Genomic DNA, 20207 nt, shown 5'->3' on the forward strand with positions numbered 1-20207 from the left:
GGGGACACGAAAATCCATCTTGAAATGAACCGCTCCTCCCCCTTAAGACCCTTCAGAGGAATGGACAGAAAGATAAAAAGAAGTTACGGAGCGCTGTCCTTTTCTGCACCGTTGACCCCAAACACAAATCCTCAGGCCCCACGTGTGAACCTGAACTGCTGGGGTAGAACCTGACCATGTGTGGGTTTTTTGAAGCTTTTCTGGTAGTTTCGGTTCATGTCCTTAATGGACAAGGACGGCTTTGGAGGGACCTTGAGGACCCACTGGAGAACTGACACTACGTGTAACGGACGCGATCAGATTTAAACTGAACGACTCTTGACAGCAACGTGGAGAGAACTTGAGAGAGAGAGGGACTGAGGATTTTTTTTTTTTAAGTTTCTAATTCAATTTTATTTTATTTTTTTATTGAAGTAGAGTTGATGTAGAATATTGTATAAGTTACGGGTGTATAAGGCAGTGATTCAGAATTTTTGAAGTGTCAGTCCATTTATAGTTATTCTAAAATATTGGCTGTATTTCCCGTGTTGTAAAGTATATCCTTGGAGCTGATTTTATACCTAATAGTTTGTACCTCTTAATCCCCAGCCCCTATATTGCCCCTGCTTTCCTCTCCCCACTGGTAACTGCTAGTTTGTTCTCTATGTCTGCGAGTCTGCGAGTCTGCTTCTTTTTTGTTGTATTTACTGGTTTGTTGTATTCTTTTTTTTTTTTTTTCCTGCGGTACACAGGCCTCTCACTGCTGTGGCCTCTCCCGTTGCGGAGCACAGGCTCCGGACGCGCAGGCTCAGCGGCCATGGCTCATGGGCCCAGCCGCTCCGCGGCACGTGGGATCCTCCCGGACCGGGGCACGAACCCGCGTCCCCTGCATCGGCAGGCGGACTCTCAACCACTGCGCCACCAGGGAAGCCCTGGTTTGTTGTATACTTTTAGATTCCACGTATAAGTGAGATCATAGAGTATTTGTTTTTCTCATTCTGACGTATTTCACTGAGCATAACACCCTCCAAGTAAGATGTTCTTTACTAAGGAAAGGAAGTCCAGTCCCCAGTGGAGCTGTTAACGTACACCCGCCAGACCCTTGTCACCCTGGGGGATTCTGAGTCTGTGCAGAGTCTGGGGCTTGAACATCTGCTCTTTTGGAAAGCTTCCCAAGTGATTCAGAGTTTTAACTGCAGTTAAGTCCCATGGCTGTAGAAACTGACCTAAAAGTCACGACGGTAATAACCAGCCATATCCGCTGTTACGCTAAAGCCCTCCCTCCACCTCACGGTGATGAAGGACGTTCAGGCTGCCGCGTTCACTTCCAGGGAGGCCAAGAGTAAGTGTGTGAGTGTGAGCCGCTGTTTGCCCTCTTCCCGGAGCTCTGTGAGGCTGTGCCCTAACCTCACGCCGCCGCTTTCCCGAATCATCCCCCCCTCTCTCGGAGGAGCCCCCGCCTCTGGCTCCCGTGCTCAGGACGCTGAGATAGGGCCCCGGCAGGCAGAAGGGGTGGACTTCAAAGCCTCTTGCAGGATCTGGGTCTGCTCTGCTTCCGAGCTTAGCTTCTCCCCAGGGTCTTGAGACTTTTCCAACTCCGTCTGCCTGTTCATTTCCAGGCAACGTGATGAAACTGGAGGAACAGAAGTCGGACCTGGAGAGGCAGCTGAAGACGCTGACAAAGCAGATAAAGGTGAGGCGCAGTCACGCAGGGATGGGACGCCGCCATCATTTTACTGGAGGGGTCCCCGGGAACATGGGTGTGGACGCCGTTGAGATGTGCCCTGACGACTCCCTGGCCCGCTGCGTATAGCAGGTTTGCGGGGCCCGGGTCCTGGAACCATGAACGGTGTGGCTGGGAGGGAAGTTCAGGTGGCCTTGATTTCAGGACGGGCACTCTGACACCTGAGGCTGCAGCCCCGCCTGCGCCTTTTCCCGGCGGCGGCGAGGCTGCTACAGCCAGCCTTGCTCAGGGACCCGCCCAGGGCCCCGCAGCCCCTGCCTGGGGGCCGGTCTGACGCGGGCGCGGACTGCGGCTCTTCCAGGACGAGACGGAGGAGTGGCGGCGCTTCCAGGCTGACCTGCAGACAGCGGTGGTGGTGGCCAACGACATCAAGTGCGAGGCCCAGCAGGAGCTGCGTGCTGTCAAGCGGAGGCTGCTGGAGGAGGAGGAGAAGAACGCCCGGCTGCAGAAGGCCCTGGGGGACGCGCGGGCCCGCGGCAGGTGGGTCATGCCGCACGCACCCTGGGCCGGGCCCACCTGCCCTCCTGGCCAGGGCCGACGGCATCCACGCACGTGATGCTGGGTGTCTGTCCTGAGCCCTCCCCTCCCTCCAGGTCCCTCTGCCCCCATCCCCGGCCAGGGAATAACTAACCCACGTCCAGGGAATAACTAACCCACGGCCAGGGAATAACTAACCCACGGCCAGGGAATAACTAGCCCATGGCCAAGGAATAGCTAACCCCACGGCTAAGGAATAACTAACCCCACGGCCAGGGAACAACTAACCCCGGCCAAAGAATAAGTAACCCCGGCCAGAGAATAACTAACCCCCAGCCAGGGAATAACTAACCCCACGCCAGGGAATTACTAACCCCACGGCCAGGGAATAACTAACCCACGGCCAGGGAATAACTAACCCCGGCCAGAGAGTAAGTAACCCCGGCCAGAGAATAACTAACCCTCGGCCAGGGAATAACTAGCCCATGGCCAAGGAATAGCTAACCCCACGGCTAAGGAATAACTAACCCCATGGCCAGGGAATAACTAACCCCCAGCCAGGGAATAACTAACCCCACGCCAGGGAATTACTAACCCCACGGCCAGGGAATAACTAACCCCACGGCCAGGGAATAACTAACCCACGGCCAGGGAATAACTAACTCCACGGCCAGGGAATCACTAACTCCACGGCCAGGGAATAACTAACCCACGGCCAGGGAATAACTAACCCACGGCCAGGGAATAACTAACTCCATGGCCAGGGAATAACGAACCCCACGGCCAGGGAATAACTAACTCCACGGCCAGGGTATAACAAACCCCACGGCCAGGGCATAACTAGCTCCATGGTAGAAATATTCCACCCAACACCGTCACCACCATTCCCGCTGGTGAGAAAGCTCGTCACTCGAGGGGACAAAGTTTTAGCCCAGTCCCCTCTGGGTTTGGAGGAGAGGATGCCCTTACATCTCATTGTTGGTCTGGGCAACTCGTGTCGGTCACCCTCACCCAATGGGAGAAACTGACCGCTTCCTGGGGCCTGGCCACCAGGTGGAGGCCTCACCGTCCTGGCCCAGGACCTGCTTCTGTATTAGCAGCCCCCGTGGGCTCCCTGCAGAAGACCTTGAAATAAGCCACTTTATTAGAAAGGGTAAGCGTGGAGAACATATGTCCGGCTGATACGTGATTCCCTTATGCTCTCGAGGGGATCGTTACAGTCCGTTACCCAAGCAGGCCCTTCTTAACAGCGAGCTTTCAGAATAAGCTGTTCCGAAAGTGAGCCCAGAGTTGGTTATTGCTTAAAATTGAAATGGTTTACAAACAAGACTATCTACAGTATTTTAGGCTTCAGCTAATGCAGTGCTGTCTCTTTCCCCATCAGGAATAGATGTCCTTGATGTTGAGATTCTTGGTTATTAGAAGTTATTTTGAATTTTTGGATGTCTCTCAACATAAGATGTAGTAGAATTTAAAAATCAGATTTATTACATTCTGGGTGCAGATTTGTACAGTTTGCCCTTTTTACCTGTTTTCCAGGGTTGACAGGAGCTGGATCCTGAGCCTCTGGGTCTGATATAGTATCATGAACTTCACAGCAGTGGAAGGAGTAGATTTCTGCTCAGAATTCTCTTTTGATTCTCTTACCAAACTTGCTTCAATCAATCTGGCGGCCCTTTGTTTATAAAAATCAAGATCGTAGTTTTATAGTCACACCTATACCCTCTGGCCACCAAAAGCACGTGAATTTTAAGGGAGAAGCAGAATAGGAAAACTAGATTTCATAGTGTTCTCTATTGAAATGATTGTGAGGTCATTCTGGTTTGCTTTGGTGTCTGCTTTTGTATATTTGTCCATGTGTCTTGCTTTTCTATTGTGTGTCTTTGGAAGAGGAACCACGTCATAACCTGCATTGCTTCATATATACGTGAATTTACAGATAAATGATAAAAGACAAGCCTTGAGTTTAAGAGGTGGCCCTAAATAAGTTATTGTATGGGATGCTGCATTTCTTACTTAGATTCTAAGATACAGGTCAGATTATACAACTTGAACCCTGATACGATAGGAAATCTGCCTGCGTCTTGACAGTTTAGGGCCCCATGTGCTACATCCAACGTTTTCAAACTCAGGGTCACTTTTTTTTTCAAACACAGTATGTTTCTCTTTTGATTTTCCAGTGATTTGCAAACCTACCTCCTAATTCCAGCAGTTTAATCCCTTATCACAAAATGTTTCAAAATTCGAGAACTGACAGCAGTTCAGAACATGGCGTGCTACTGAAACCCTGCAGGCGTCCGTGGGTTTCTTGGCTGTCACTGCCCTTCAGATGATTGCCAGAGTGGTTTCTTGTCTGATTTTGCGCTGCCCCGGCTAGCTGCCCTTCTAAAGCATTGGCTGTTGGAAAGTTACTCGCAGATGGCTCCACCTCTTCCTGAACCTACCACGTTGAGCCAGACTTGCAGCCAGCTGACACCCTCCGAGGCCCCAGAGCTGCAGAGGGTTTCCATCTTGGCTGCCTGGGTTCTTGACTTTGACAGTCTTCTGACGAGAACTCAGAAGTCCTTCCCGGTTCAGCCACAGCCAAAGAGCTTGCAGAAAATTCTCTGATGGGGTCCTCCAAGTACAATCAAGAGAAAGTAAGAGCATCAGAAAAGCGACTTGATTGTGACCCTGGATGGACTGATTCACATTCTCATCAACTGGCATTCAAGGGATCACAGGCCAGTAGGCAGGCAGGTGGGGTGCCTGGGTGTGAAGGCAAGTTAGCGTTTATTCCCAAGAATTTAATAGTTAAAGTGGAACATTACTTAACGTAGTTTTAGATGATTCTAAAGCTTAGCTCATTAGCCATCTTCAATCCTGTGATGTTTTCAGAGGTATTTTTATTTTGGAGTCAGAATAACTGATGTTAAGGTACATGGGAAAATGAGGCTCTGGTCTCATCTTTGCCACCAACTAGCAAGGTTTTCTTCCCAGACCGAGCTCCTTCCTCTCTTAAATGAGAAGGTAAGGGCTTCCCTGGTGGCGCAGTGGTTAAGAATCCGCCTGCCAATGCAGGGGACATGGGTTTGAGCCCTGGTATGGGAAGATCCCACAGGCCACGGAGCAACTAAGCCCGTGCACCACAACTACTGAGCCTGTGTTCTAGAGCCCGTGAGCCACAACTACTGAGCCCATGTGCCACAACTACTGAAGCCCACACGCGTAGAGCCCGTGCTCCGCAACAAGAGAAGCCACCGCAGTGAGAAGCCCGCGCACCGCAACGAAGAGTAGCCCCCACTCGCCGCAACTAGAGGAAGCCCGCGCACAGCAACGAAGACCCAAAGCAGCCAATAAATAAATAAATAAATAAATAAATTTTTTAAAAAAAATGAGAAGGTTAAGAGTAGGTCGGATTTTAAGACTCCCCCTAAGCTCTGTTCTGAGACTGGTTGGTCAGGGAGCCTTTCTCTGATGGGGGAGTCAGGGACACATGTGCCCCCAGTACCACGTTCCCAGCTCAAGCCTTGGTTCTCCCTTACACAGTGGCATCTCCGTCTTGTAGCTGGGCCATGGACCTCCTCTTTCTCTTCCAGAAATTTGAACAAACCTGTGTAGTTTTTGTGGACCTGAAAATGATCTGTTTTGCCAGACACAGAAATTATTGGATGGAAGGATAATGAATAACTTTTTCAACTCTGGCTGTGTCTTGTTTTGAACCATTAAGAGAAATACAAGGAAATTAAAACTTTCGCCAAAGTCAAAACATCAGAACTTTTTCCTGAAAAGTTGAGTCCTTGGGCTTCAGAGAACACACGTGCAGCTCAACTTAATGCCTTGCTGGGCCACATGCAGCCTTTCTAACAGAAGACACTGTCGGTGACATGTACATGACATGGGCCTCTCAAACAGTAGCAGGGAGAGACCTTTGTGTGCCTCCTGTTACTCTGACACGGTGTGGACCATTGTTTTCAGGGTGACATTCGATTTTTGCTGTATGTATCGTACGACACCAATAAGCAGCCTCTTAAAGAGTTAAACACACTGAACGTCTGTGCCTAAGTAACTGTATCAGTTTCTGAAATAGAACGTCGAAGGTTCCCAGTGTGTTTAGCTTGTACCACTGGTTCTCTTGTTGTCACCTCTGAACTGAGCAGCATGGCGGCCGGTCACTGCCAGACTCTCTGGAATTGGCTTTTAACTCTGTGTGTGCACACGTGCATTCTGCCCTGACGTCAGTTGTGTGCCTGTGCGCCCTGTGTGTCGTTCTTACAGCTGTAATGTGTCACAGCCGCTCGCTGGGTGTCTGGAGCTGTCACTGGAAAGGGAAAGTAGGAAGTTGGAGGCATAGCTTCTTGGGTCACTGAGATGACTTGTCCAGCTCGCTCCCTGCGGATGCTTCGATACAGCATCTCGGGCCCTCCAGCGAGGGGGCCAGTTCTCGTGGGGATTCCTGAGCAGTTTCCGAGCGAACCTCACATGCGAAGCTCCAACTGTTGGGGGCCTCTGGCATTTTATTTGCCCCTCGAAGTAGAAACCGGTCCTCTGGTATCCCAACAAGCATAATCCTTTCACTCTCATATGACTTATGTTTTATAGCTTCAGTTTGCATCTGTGGCGTTAGAGCTGTAGCCTCTGATTCTAAAGAGCTACGTCTCCTTCTCTGCTCCCAGGCCCCTGTCTTTACAGATTTGCTTTGAAAAGTGGGCGTGAGCTTCCCGGAAGCCTTTAGAATGTGTATACTGAAATAGTAAAAGAAATCTTTTTTTTTTTTGGCCTTAACTGTAGGACAGTAGAGGGAAGCACGAGCCATTCTGTCAATCACAGGGACCTGATTTGGTTGGTCTTGGACATCTCTGCCGACACCCTTGTCTGTTGGTGACGGTCTAGTGGGAGGAGCCCGACACTTTGAAGTTTTAGCATTTTCTCTGTCTGAAGACCTTTGACTTCCAAAAGAGATGGGGACAGTCGAAATTCAGACGTGCTGCTCTGAGCTTTTCCCCGTGGACAGCGCCAGCTGTTAGTCCTTGTGTGTGTAGACTAAGGTCGTGTTGCGTTAAGTAACACCTTTACCAGCCTTTGCCTCCCGTTTCTATTTTCCAGCTCCATGGTATCTGTCAGCTATAGCAGAGCAGGTGGTGGAAGAGAGGCCGCCCAGCCCTTGCCATGATGGGAAACCACAGCCATTTCTTTGTGAAAGGGGGAATGTGTAGAGGAGAAATAACCTTTTGATAAAGAACCAAACGGTCTCCTTAGAACAGCCACTGTTGCCCAGTCATTGTCATCAAGTCTCTTTACCTTTTTTTTTTGTTTTCTTTTTGCATTTTGGAGTCAACTCTGCACAAAGATGATCCTTCCCTCTTTTTTTTTTTTTTTTCTTTATTCTTCACAGAAGATTCAGCAGTCTTTTGTTTGGAGCATGAAATAAAGTTGTTCTGCAAAACAAAGTCTGTCGTGAAAAAATTTTTGAGATGCAGCCAGAGTGCTGAGCGAGGGCCGTGGCGTTGCACGTGCAGAGTGAACACAGCCCAGGCTGTGCTTTACTTTTTTGGAGTTTACTTTTATGTATCCTTTTGAATACAGTGTCTGATAAGCTTGGAATTAACACTGTTTTAGGTGAAACAGGAAACCATCTGCATGATGTCTCATTCTGAAGAAGTTAGAAAGTTCTGCTTCCTCTGTGTCCAGTCTTGATTTCACCTTTTCCAGCTGGGGTCTGACTTCCTTAAGCTTGTCTGAAACAAGCCACCACCATGTTTTGGGCTGATTTCCAAAATCTCTTTGGGGTTCAATATGCATCGATGTTTGCTTGATCATGAAGGATGTAGTTGAATCAGATAAGCTTCTGTGGGGACGATGCTAATTGGAATTGAACTGAGAACTAACGAACAACGACAAAAGCCTCGTGAATAAAACTCACCCTGGAAATCTAAAGACTTTTTCAATCCGGAAGCATATAGCTCAGAGGGATCCAAGGTTCAAAGTGTGACTTGAAACTCTTGGAAGTACGTACGTTTGTTAAGATCTGGGTCCAGTTCAGCAACCTCCCTCAGGCAGAACTCATTGCAGCTCTCATGTGAAGAACTTCTAGGCCATTAGCTACGTCATCAGGAAGGTGAGACAAGATGGGATCCACGGAAAATCGGGAACAGGAAAGCCCTTTAACTGAGGAGAACATTGTGAGTGTCAAACAAGAGAGCACAGAGTCACTAGAAAAATTCGACTTGGTGACAGAAAGAGGAGAGGTCGACGTCCTCTCTGTAAAAATAGTTCTGACACTCGCTGGAGTTATCCTAGTGGGACAGGAATTTATATACTGGGAGATCTTTACCTCGGACTGAGAATCGTTAGGATGATATAAAACTCACTTGCCGGGTGTTTTCAAAGACAAACAAGAAAAAGGCAATCTCAGCTTCAAATGCACAGCTGTCTCTGCCCCACATATTTTGATCTTTCTCTGGGGACTGTCGAGTATTTTTGTATGTAAGCGTTTATGAAGCGCTAAATAAACATGTCGTTATTTCGAAGAGTCTTTTGCCTGATTTTTAATCACTGGCCACGTTTCTGCAGGGCCTTCCGGTCACTTTGTTCTCAATTTTCCAGGGTGTGTAGTTTCAGAACTTTAAAGCCATGTCAGATGACTGGAATTGAGGCAGAAGCAAATGGTATTTTAAATGCAAGTTGTAGATAGGAGGTTGATGTTTAAGTACAAATGTTATTTTTTAAAAAATGATTTCATTATTGAAAACGAGGGCAAGGAGCAAATATAATAATTTTGCATAAATGAATTTTTAATTAAAGATTCTGGAGTATTGGAAAGTACAGGACATGGTATTTGAAGTCTAGAACTGTCTTGTTGAAATTTAAAAACAAATAGTAGATTGTTTGGTGATTTACTGTATGGGATTTCTTCTTAATTATGAAGTAATATTAGGTGAACCGGTAATAAAATGGAGGTGTTAAAGAAAAATATTCATCCTTCTCCCCCTTGAGTAGCGTCCTGGAAGGTAATCAGTATTCTTCATCTGTTTTACACACATACTCTCTCGGACATTTGGTCTGCTTTCTTTATTTAGCCTGATGTGAGGAGTGGGTCTTCTTCTTCCAGATGGACAGCCATTCACGCCAGCACTGTTTATTATATTACCACACCATCCTTTGCCCGCAGAACTGAAATCCCACCTTGACATCGTTCATTTCATCCGTTTTCAGAGAGACTTTCGCAGGATGCCCTTGTTCTTTTTTCTCTGGAGCTGATTCTGCTTTAAACTGTCTTCATGGGATTCTTAGATTGCTAATGTAATTTTTGACACTCGGCCTTTCATCTTAAAGTGTCATCCTTCATATACTTTCTTGAATTTTATTGTATTCTGAAGGCAGATGCTTCTAAGTGTCTAAATCTGTTTCCTGTTCCGTATTTACAAATGTCTGTTCTCCTTTGAGTGCGGTGATCCTTTTCAGTTTATGCTGTGAGATCTATTCATAGATCAGGGCCTGTTTTTTCCCATCACTTATTCTTGCTTCAGTGGATAAAAGTGTATCAGGGCCTGTCACTCGCCCAGGATCAGTGTCTGGATTCTGCTTCGATCTGTGCTCACTCTGCCTGACTGCTCTAGAAATCTTCTCGTATCTTAAACTTGAAGGAAGCCTCTTTAACGTAAATTTCTGTGGCACGTCGCAGACACAGACAGGGCGAGGAGGAGCGCAGAGGAAGAGGTGCCCGTGGGGGAACTTCACCCGTGTCCGGTTTCTTCTCTGTTTGGTGGAGGCAGCATGGAGGAGCTGGTTTTGGGGGGTCTGTTTTGCTTGGCCGTTGTCCATTTCAGGCGTGTCCTGTGGCCTTTCCCAATCTGCCCCTTTTTACTACTGTCCTTTGTGCCGGGAATCAACCACCCTGGCCTCCTTGGACGGGCGTGTCTTTCTTTGTGTCACTGATCCTTTGCAGGAGGGGTGCTCTGCCTGTCCCCCAGGTGTTGCTTCCAGCCCTGGCCGCCCTCCAGGACCCGGGGCCTCAGTGGGGTTTCCCACATCTTCAATCTCTTTGCAAGGAATTGGGGTAAACCGGTAGTAATTTTCTTGTCACTTTCCCCCACTTACTCTCTGCGTCGCAGAAATTCTTCAAAGTCTGAGGCACGGACGTGCTATCTTTCTGTAGTTTCTGGTGCCGATGCAGGATTTTTACGATGTATTCCTGTGTTTCTTGCTGTTGGGATTTGGAGGGTAAGAGGCTGTGTTCAAAATGCTGTCTTACGCTGTTTGTTTTTATTGTCATAGACATACTTACACAGAGATTCCGAGGACCCTGACACCTGAGACAGAATGCTTAACTGATTTCTGTCTCGCTGTGGACCTGCAGACTTCTTTTAGGTTTGTGTTGTACATAATAAGAAGAAACACTTTGGGAAGGTTTCCTTCCACATCAGGATATAGAACGAGCAAAGGCACGGAGGACAGAAGAGGAAGAGAGCATCAGGCGGCCGGGCTTTGGTCCGGAAGCCAGTGGGTGGAGGGGAGTCACGGGCCGTCGGTCTGTGCGGCCCCAGGAAGGGCCTGGGTGGCTCCATTCAGTTGTTCAGGAAAGAGCTGTCCTGAGCGCGAGATTGACGTGCCCCGTCTTCTTTACAAAAACTAGTCTCCCGGTGGTGGAGGCAGCAGTGGTGTAATGCGACGTTTCCCAAACATAGTTAACCCTTGAATACCTTAAAGCTAATTGCAAGCAATAACTCGCACGTCCTTGGATCAAAACCAGCAGCAATGCCGAGCTGTGCCCTGTGTGATGACCTAAGAGCTGTAGAAAACCGACACTATTTGAAGATTCTGTTCTGTAACCAGACAAGGGAAGCCGTGCGTTAGAGGCATTAGACAACATTTAATAAGTAAGGGGTAAGTACAGACATAGGCGCGTGTACATGTTTACATACCAGTGAGAGGTACAGAAGGTAGGCAGCAGTCAGCGAGCAGGGGACGTGGTCCACGGGCAGGACACGCCCCCATCTCCTGTGTTGGTGCCTCGGGTGACTTCACATACAACTGACTGTCTGTCATTCTCAGAGATGGGTTGCCACCTGCTAAGATCAGATTACCCCATAAAAATACGAGCAAGGAAAGAAATATTGGTAGCATTTTTCTTAAATATACATTAAACAAATTTGGAGAAGACGTCCCATCAGCATTATTACCTTTTTTTTTTAAGAGCCCTTTGTGCCTCTCCCAGGACACCCACGTGTCATAGAAAAACCTGAGTAAGGCGTATCAAACAGCTGGGTTTTCACCCCAGATTCACCACATACCAGCCTTATGACCTTCATCAAGTGTTTCATCTAAAATGAAGGATTGTAACTTATGGAGTTTTTGCGGAAAAGTATATTAGATAATGTTTTTAAGACCCATGGTACTGGCCGTGGAGTTACATATCAGACACAGATTTTTTTGTGGAAGTTATTCATTGTCACCAGAGTTGTACATGCTGGGAGCCGACGGGAAACATGCCTCGTTTCTGTGGTTGGTTAAACGTGGTCGCTAAACGACGCAGCTGTCTGACCTGCACCTGAGAAGCAGACTGTGCAAAGCGCAAGAAGAGCAGCTGCTTTTGTGTGCAGTTGTATTACAGCACCGTGCAAGCTGCCGTTCTGGGCGATTCAAGGGATTTCCAAGGCTCCGTTGGCTACACGTGTGATTTTTACTTTACAGATAAACCCAAGAGCCTCTCGTGTGTCTTAGGAGGCCGTGGCTGACCGTGAACAGTGTTTAACCCGCAGTGGGCCCTTGGAGTGTTTCCTTTACTTAGTGAATTGGTTAGTGTACACCTGGTTGTATGCTTGAGTATTTCTTAGTATTCTTTATAGAATACAGGGTCTTTATTCTTCCGCAGAACAGAGGGAATGTCGTACTCGGTGTATCGCTGGGGTTGTTGCTGGTCGATCCCAACAGTCTGAAGCCAGGAGGTGTCCCTGCTCACGGTTACAGCACTGATGGGACCAACAGTGTCCTATGCGTCTTCTCCCTACACACACACACACACACCCCTATGCATCTTCTCCCTACACACACACACACACACACACACACACACACCCCTATGCTTCTCCCTAGACACACACACACACACACACACACACACCTATGCTTCTTCTCCCTAGACACACACACACACACACACACACACACACACACACACACACACATCGCTGTTATGTAACGTGGTAGGTCTTTAGTCCAGTAGCTTCGTTAACCTACTTAAACAACTGGCTGGGTTTTCTCACACTCATTCTTGCTGTCCTAGCCCAGCAGACTAGCGTGGCTAGTGTGGAATGCTGCCCTTGACACCTGAAAGCAGGGGGGCTGGGATTGCTTCTTGCATCCTTGCTACTTCCTTATGGTGTCGAAATGAGTCGTCTGTATCATTTGATGTTGTGAGTCACAGAGAAACTTAGGTAATCAAAGGGAGCACCTCGGCGGAATGTAATTTTATTCTTATTAAATTATCAGGGAGTGCAATAGAAGTGGACTTTTAACGACAGTCTTCCTTTGAGGGGTGCTCTAAATCCTCCAGGCCAGGTGGCAGGGCGGGTACATGGATGGGCAAGAAGGTGCCCTCTGTATCACCTTCCTGAGAATGGCTGGGACAGAAAGGAGAGGTTTTTCCCCGGCTCGCACCTAACCTGATTTCTCTCTCTCTCTTCCTACTTACCATCTGATTTTATACTGTGTGACACAACAGGGAAAATAAAGAGAACCAACGCCATTCGATTAAAAAAAAAAACAAACCCTTACCAATTTCTGAAATACCTGATATTTCGTTCCAGAAAAAGTCATCAATTTACTGATTTTCTTTTTCACTCGAAAGAAGGGACTGTGGAGACAAGAGTGTAGGGCAGTGTGACTTAAGCGTTTTAAGTTCTGTTTCACTTAAATTTATTCTACTCACGTTGATTACAGAACAACAGGAGAAAGCTTTGAGGATTAAGGACAAGTAAATTCAACCGCAGAAGCTTATGAGTAGCTAGGTTCCTTTCAAAAAGATCAATAAATGAATATTTTAAACTTCCACTGACCTTGCCGGAAGTATTCTGTTTGAGCCGTATTCTCATAAATTAGTCATCTTTTTGCAAAACAGCTGTGGCAATTTGACACAATGGAAAGAGCAGTGCTTTAGGAATGGGAAGTTAGGAGGTGTTGTCTTGGCACATTCACAGGGAGATTAAATGACAGGCCAACGTCCCCTGGATGAGGAAGCCATGCATGGGAGGATTGACGCAGATGGTCTGTCTTTAAAAGGCGCTTCTATGAGTCTGTGCTGCAGTCTGGAAACCACAGAGAGAACTCCCCAGGAAAGTGTGGGAGAGCGGAGAAGCCTCAGCTCATGCAGAGCTGCAGTGTTGCTCTAGAGCACAGTTACCATCCTCTTGGGGGGCAAACACATATGAGTCAGGATTCTCTTGTACCTAAGAGATGGCAGCCTCGGGGGTTTAAGCAGGAAGGTACTAAAGGGCTTGCAGGACTGTTGGGGGATGGGGGGATTGCTGGAGAAACAGACTCCAGGCTCAGCTTCCAGGAACGACGCTCGAAGTCACAGCACACAGAACTGGGCTGCCAGGCCAGCTGCTGCCTCTGCCGTGAAGGGGAGCCTTAAACCAGGAAGCTGCCTGCCTGGGCGGAAAGCTGCCCCCAGTTTCCAGCAGCAGGAGAACCTTGCCTCTGCTTCCGTCTGTCTCAGCGTAGTGAAGGCCCTGTGCCCGGCCTCTCCTTCCTGACTCAGGTCCTGGTGCACGTCTTGTCCAGTCTTTCTGGCAGAAGCCTAAATCCCCCATCTGAAATCCTAGCTGCAGGGGGTCCCGAAATGTCGTCTTTCGAACCTCTGTGTGCCAGGTGGGGATTAGATTCCCATCGACACCCCAACCCGTTGTATCCACCACGGACAGTAAGCTAACTGTTTTATGATAAATAACATTTGTCTGGGTTTTTTTTGCAGTTTACAGTTACATCCTTTTTATTTAGAGCTCATGTCAAGTCACTCTGCATAGAAAAATGCTATCTCTGGCCATTCCGGAGAAAACATCTCTGATACAAATTAAGAGCGGTACCCACGTTATTTCCTAAAATGCAAAGCTGGTACGGAAAACAGGATTTTCAGTTTGCGATCCCCCTCCCAGATTTGCTTCTCTTCTCGACGTTGGTGGTTTCCCTCTGTGTCCTGTGTCCCGTGGGGACATCCTCCACCTTTTCAATCTGATGTGCTCTTTGCCGTGCAGACCTGTGAAGGAAGACGCGGAGCCCTCCCAGGTGGATGCTCCTGGCCGGTGGCACGGCGGCTCCGTGAACAGAACTCCTCCGACATCTTCGGAGTCTGCAACCACCGTTAAATCCCTCATCAAGTCATTTGACTTGGGGCGTCCAGGTATTTCGTCATTTTGTTTCATAAGCAAAACTCAAATTCAGACCGTGGCCCCATGGATCAAGCCCGTCCTCCACCACCCTGGTCCCACGTTGGCGTGACCACGGGGCCCTTCCCAGACCATCCACGTGTAGACGTGGTGCGTGATGCCCTCTGGGGCTCCAATGAGACAACAGAGAGAGTCAGCTCTCCTCTCCTCCTCTCCGCAACTCCAGTTGCTGCCTCTCCACCTTCCTCTTCTGCCTCTGTGTCTGTTAAATCCAGGTCACTGCTGAGCGCCTTCTTATCATCTCGTGAGGATTAGCAGGGCCAGCCAGAGGCTTCGTCCCTTGGGACATGAGGCGCTGATCTGTGTGTTCGGCCGCCTTGCTGACACCCTGGGCTCCTTTATCCTAGAACGTGCTGTTACATGCTTCTCCCCCTGGTCTCGTGTGTGGCCGCTGGTGCTGACGTGTCGTTCCTGATCGTGGGACATTCCCAGCTTTTTCTGGCAATGTCTGCCTGACTCACAAGTCACCTTTAGTCACTGTGACCACCACATGAGAAAAATGCATCTCTATACTGTACACCTGTAAATACAGTAAAGAGAAGAAACCAGATGTGTCTGTATCCAAAATGCAATCTATTTTTTCCCTTGATTGCAACAGATACGCCTGTTGTGTTGGAAGGCCAGGGTAACAGCTAATCCTAGGATGCTGTCTCTGCTGAAATAGTTCGGGGCTAAATTAGATTAAGATTAGACTACAAAGACTGGAAGCTGTGAAGGCTCAGTGACTCCATTTGGTCTGTGAAGGTGGGAAAGGAATGAACAATAATGGTTTATGCAAGAGTGTTCTGTTCTGCCTGCTGTAGGTGACTCATCACCTGTATGTTTTCTTGTTCCGCGTGTGTCCTACATCTAAGACCAGCCCCCATTTAGTCAACTCCCCCCAACTCATTCCCCAATTCAATACTGGTCCAGGGCAGAAGAGGGTGAAAGAGTACACGTAATACCTAATTAGCATCACGGGATACTTTTTTAGTCACCAAAAAGAGTAGCAAGTCAGGAACTATTACTTGCTGTTTTGAACCGGAGCAGCGTAGAAATGTCCCCATCTCTTTTCTTGGCAGGTGGAGCTGGGCAGGACATTTCTGTCCATAAGGCCTCCAGGAGCCCCCTGAGCGGAATCCCCGTGAGGACCACTCCAGCTGCCGCTGTGTCTCCAATGCAGGTATCAGAGCCAACGGCGTGGGGTAGGGGGTAGGGCTGGTGTCACACGGTACCCAGGCAACAAAAGGGAACCGAAAACCAGTGGGTTTATTTTTTTGAGGCACATGGAACATTTTTTTAGTACGCCTAAAATAATAATAATGAAACTTGCATTAAAAATTGCCTTTTGATTCCTGAGGAAGGTCTGAGATGCTGCAAACGACATACGGTTTTTTGTTTGTTTGTTTGTTTTGTTTTGTTTTGTTTTGCGATACGCGGGCCTCTCACTGTTGTGGCCCCTCCCATTGCGGAGCACAGGCTCTGGACGCGCAGGCTCAGCGGCCACGGCTCACGGGCCCAGCCGCTCCGCGGCATGTGGGATCTTCCCGGACCGGGGCACGAACCCGTGTCCCCTGCATCGTCAGGCGGACTCTCAACCACTGCGCCACCAGGGAAGCCCCTGTCATACAGTTTTGTTAATGCCTCTTTCTTGGTTTCCCATAAGATGACACTGTCAAAGATTTCAGTTAAATGAAGATTGTAATTTTTATTAGAAGTGGACATTGAACTGGGTATATTACTCAAACAATCGATTTTTTAAAATGCCCCCAGAGAGAGAGAATGTTTACAATTTATAAATTCTTAGAGTTCACTGCATGTAACTGCATGTGAAACCTGAAGGTTTTAGACCACAGCCTCTTGGCATTTCTGTGACCAGGGCCTTTGTTGTTATCAGTAGTGCTCAGCATTTTGCCTCTGCTGAGCTAAGGTTGATCTTGTCGTCAGCAGCTTCCATTTCTGATGTTATTAGTAGTTACGGACATTGTTTGGGGTCTTTTAAGCTTTAAAAAAAATACTTTTTTCACTTTTTTGCCCTTGAAGGTAACTTCCACCACCTTCTGTGTAAAACCAAATAAGACAATTATTTATTTTATGATAATCACTTTTTATTTAATAAAAGTGAAAGAGGTCATGCTTCATTTTTACTTATCTTTACTGAGCTATAAACACAAGTTTGCTAGTAAATGTTTTACAACTGGCTCCTTGGGGGAAAGAGCCCGGATTTGTAGTGTTTGCCAATTTCTTGGTAAATATTCCCGTTGTGGCCAATTTCAAGCTTTTTCTACGACCTCAGTGCATATGGGGTTGAGAAGAGATGTACATTAGATAGTATTTGTACAAGACAGACACGGCAGGTATGAAAACCCCATTAGCAAAATGTAGACAAATAATTAGGAAGCAATGAGTTTTGAGTATTTATTACTTTTGCTTTTAACATAGTCTCATTTTAATAACAGCCGTGGTTAGTAGCTTAGCCTGCACGGTTCCTGAAGACTTATCCGTCGGCGCTATGAGCAGGTACACACCAGCTGCAGCACACCACTGGCTATAATTCACATACCGTGAAGTACAGACCTCTTCAATACGTAACTTGGATGTTTCCATGTGTAACCAACACCAAGATAAAGCATGTCTGTCACCTCAGAAGGGGCTCTCATGCCACCATCTCGTCAGTGACCCCTTAGAAAGAACCGTTCTCTGACCTCTCACCACAGATTAGTTCTCTGTGACCTCAGACTTTGTCACTGGATGGTTTTGCTCAACGCTGAGTCTGTGAGATTCATTCCTGTTTTTGTGGCAGTTCTTTTCTCGTTGCGGTGTCATGTTCCTTTGTGTAAATATACCATTCTACTGATGGTTTATCCATCCTACTGATGGTTCCATTTAACACAGGGAAGGCTGCAGGGGAAGCTCTGATCTGCACTGAGCTTCAGCAAACGTTCCCAGAACACCCCAGAGTTGGCCCATTAAAGGAACATCTATTTCTGCCAGAATCAGGAAGTCTTCCTCTAAGTGCAGCCTGGGACCACTTCTGTGAACATCTAGGTTCAGCCTTCGGGCCACGGCACAGGTGCAGCCCCTGTCAGCAGATCCTGCCCTCTAGGTTCATCCAGGTCGTAGCTAGTGACAGGATTCCTTTCTTTTTTAAGGCTAAATAGCATTCCATTGCATGCAGAGACTTCCTTTATCCATTTATCTGTTAATACATTTTTAGGTTGTTGTGAATCATGCTACAGTGAACATGGGTGTGCAGGTACCTCTTCAAGATCCCATTTTCAATTCCTTTGTGTATCTACCCAGAAGTGGGATTGCTGGATCACGTGGTAGTTCTATTTTTACGTTTCTGAGGAACCTCCCTACTGTTTTCCATACCAGCGGCACCGTTTCACATTCCCACCAGCAGTGCAGGAGGGTTTTCTCCACACCCTCACCAACAGTTGTTTTTTCTGTGGTGGTTGTTTTTTTTATAATGACCATCCTTACAGGTGTGAGGCGTTATCTCATTGTGGTTTTGATTTGCTTTTCCCTGATGACTGGTGATGTGGAACATCTTTTCATGTACCCGTTGGCCATTAAAAAACAGTATTTTTTTACACGCATCCTTGAATATACATAGAATATTCCAGGAAGATGTTCACAAACCTGATTAATAACAATTACCCCAGGGAGAAGAACTGGGTGATGGGAGTGAAAGGGAGACTTTGTTTTCACTTTGTGTCCCTTCTGTTCCTAATAGGATCTATTACCTATTCAAATAAAGAAGTCGTTTTAAAAGGTCCCCCTGGGGATTCTAACGAGCTTGAGAACTGTTATATGCGTGTGCACACACACGCACCCCCCCACACACGCATACACACACGCACACACCCCTTGCTCATGCTGTCCCTGATGTGACACGTCCACCTATGTGCGGGTACCTTTTGGTTTCAGAGGCATTCAACCTTCAGCAGTGCTCGGCCGGCCAGCAAAGGAGTGACTCAGCGCTTGGATCTCCCAGACCTTCCCCTCTCAGGTAAATCACCTTAAATAGGAAGTAGTTCTGACTTACATATTGTGAGGTTAACTTTTCTTCTTTTCTTTGCATGAAACTGAGCTTAGAAAAAGAATCATTTATTTGCAGTAAGTGGCATTTATCGCCAACAATTTCAAATTCTGAGTGTATGTGTTATGGACACAAGACCCCAGCTGTGTTCTGCTGGCTGCACTTCTCAGGGTGCATGAGTTTGGGAGAAATGTCAGGCTGTGGAGATCTTTTGTCTGTTCTTTTAACTAAATCTCAAGAGACTATCGCATCTTTAAAAGAAACTATTTTGAGAAAAAAATCTTATCTGATTCTGAAGGTCTGTTGCTCCCACAGTACCTAAAATATGCCTCTTCTGAGCCGTCTTTGTCTCTGAGTGTAGACCTCTTCCTGTTGTTATGCCCTGTTTTAAAAACTTCGGATCCCAACGGCGAAGTGCTGCTTGTGACCGCGGGGCCGCACGCGCCTCATTTTCGCTCCTGCTGCACATGCCGTGCTGATGGCCGATGTGAGGGAGCTATTGAGGGGGAACCGGGGCGGGATGGCGTGTGGGCTTGCACCTTGGCCCCCCTGCTGCCTACGGTCCGGCTCTGTTCCCGCTGTTCCAGCCCTCGGCGCTGGGGTTCCCCCATCTCCGAAACAGAAATCGTGCCGTCCGCCTCGCGGGACGGCCTGGAGGGTTGAGTGAACCCAGCCGGGCTGGGGACAGAGCCGCGGAGGGGCTGCTGTCACCTACGCACTGTCGCCTGTGGAGTCAGCTCACACCCCAGAGCCGGGAGGCGTCAGCGGAAGGTTCCGGCTGTGTAGAACATTCACCCTGGAAATTGATGGCTGGCTGCGAGGTCACTGCTATGAGGAAACAAAAACAATGAAAAGAACACTAACTGACTTATTCCTGGTGCCTGTTAGAAGGAGAGAAAGCCAGAAATCTAGACTGCATGGAGAGAAATCCTTTGTGTCTTTTAAGTGTCAGTTTCTGTGACATGGTGAATAAAAAAGACATCCCCACTATCCTTTTTTTAGGTCATGGTCAAACACAGGTTTATCCTTAAAATAGTTGTTTCTGTGAGATAAGTTTTACCCTTTGACTGTAAACTGTTTCACCTCACCACCTTATTTTTTTCGCTTCTGAATTTTTTCTTTTTCATGGAATTAATAGGATTTTAGCCTTAGATAAACCCCGACATTGAGAATTTAAAGATTACCTTGGTCCGTTCCCTGCATTTTACAGGTAAGAGACGCAAGCCCTGAAGAGCTTAAGCAATTTACAAAGGCCACACTGATTTTGAGTAGCTCTGGGACCAGGATAGGATTTTTCCTGATTCTTTCTACCCGGTTGCCTTCTGGTGACGAGGCTGGCGATCGCTCTGATAGCAGCTTCATAAAGAAGTGGTCACGGTTTGTATAGGACTTCAAGTTGTCATAATGACTTCCAGGAAGAGGAAATGGTGACCAGAGACCACGGGTTGTCCAGGGTCAGAGGAATAAGGGAACCAGAGGGGGTGCCCGCGCTGAGTTCTCCACATTTGTTTGCCACATAGTGTAAAATAGGAATGACTTGGTTATAAGCACAGGGCTG

General features: G+C 47.6%; 1 protein-coding gene across 8 annotated transcripts in view; it reads left to right on the forward strand.

Moving 5' to 3' along the window:
* SPECC1 (sperm antigen with calponin homology and coiled-coil domains 1) overlaps positions 1-20207 on the forward strand; it is a 267975-nt gene that overhangs the window by 167153 nt on the left and 80615 nt on the right. For 5 of the 8 annotated variants that reach the window (XM_073797313.1, XM_073797315.1, XM_073797314.1 and 2 more), the window contains 5 exons: positions 1599-1672; positions 2025-2203; positions 14434-14579; positions 15687-15787; positions 18538-18619. In XM_073797313.1, the coding sequence (XP_073653414.1) occupies positions 1599-1672; positions 2025-2203; positions 14434-14579; positions 15687-15787; positions 18538-18619 (582 nt within the window). Of the gene's footprint in view, positions 1-1598; positions 1673-2024; positions 2204-3739; positions 3771-7285; positions 8712-14433; positions 14580-15686; positions 15788-18537; positions 18620-20207 lie in introns of those variants that run through there. The other 3 variants (XM_073797317.1, XM_073797318.1, XM_033847765.2) reach the window with 3 other exon arrangements.

This window comes from Tursiops truncatus, chromosome 20 (genome assembly GCF_011762595.2).
Source record: "Tursiops truncatus isolate mTurTru1 chromosome 20, mTurTru1.mat.Y, whole genome shotgun sequence".
NCBI classification, from domain to species: domain Eukaryota; kingdom Metazoa; phylum Chordata; class Mammalia; order Artiodactyla; family Delphinidae; genus Tursiops; species Tursiops truncatus.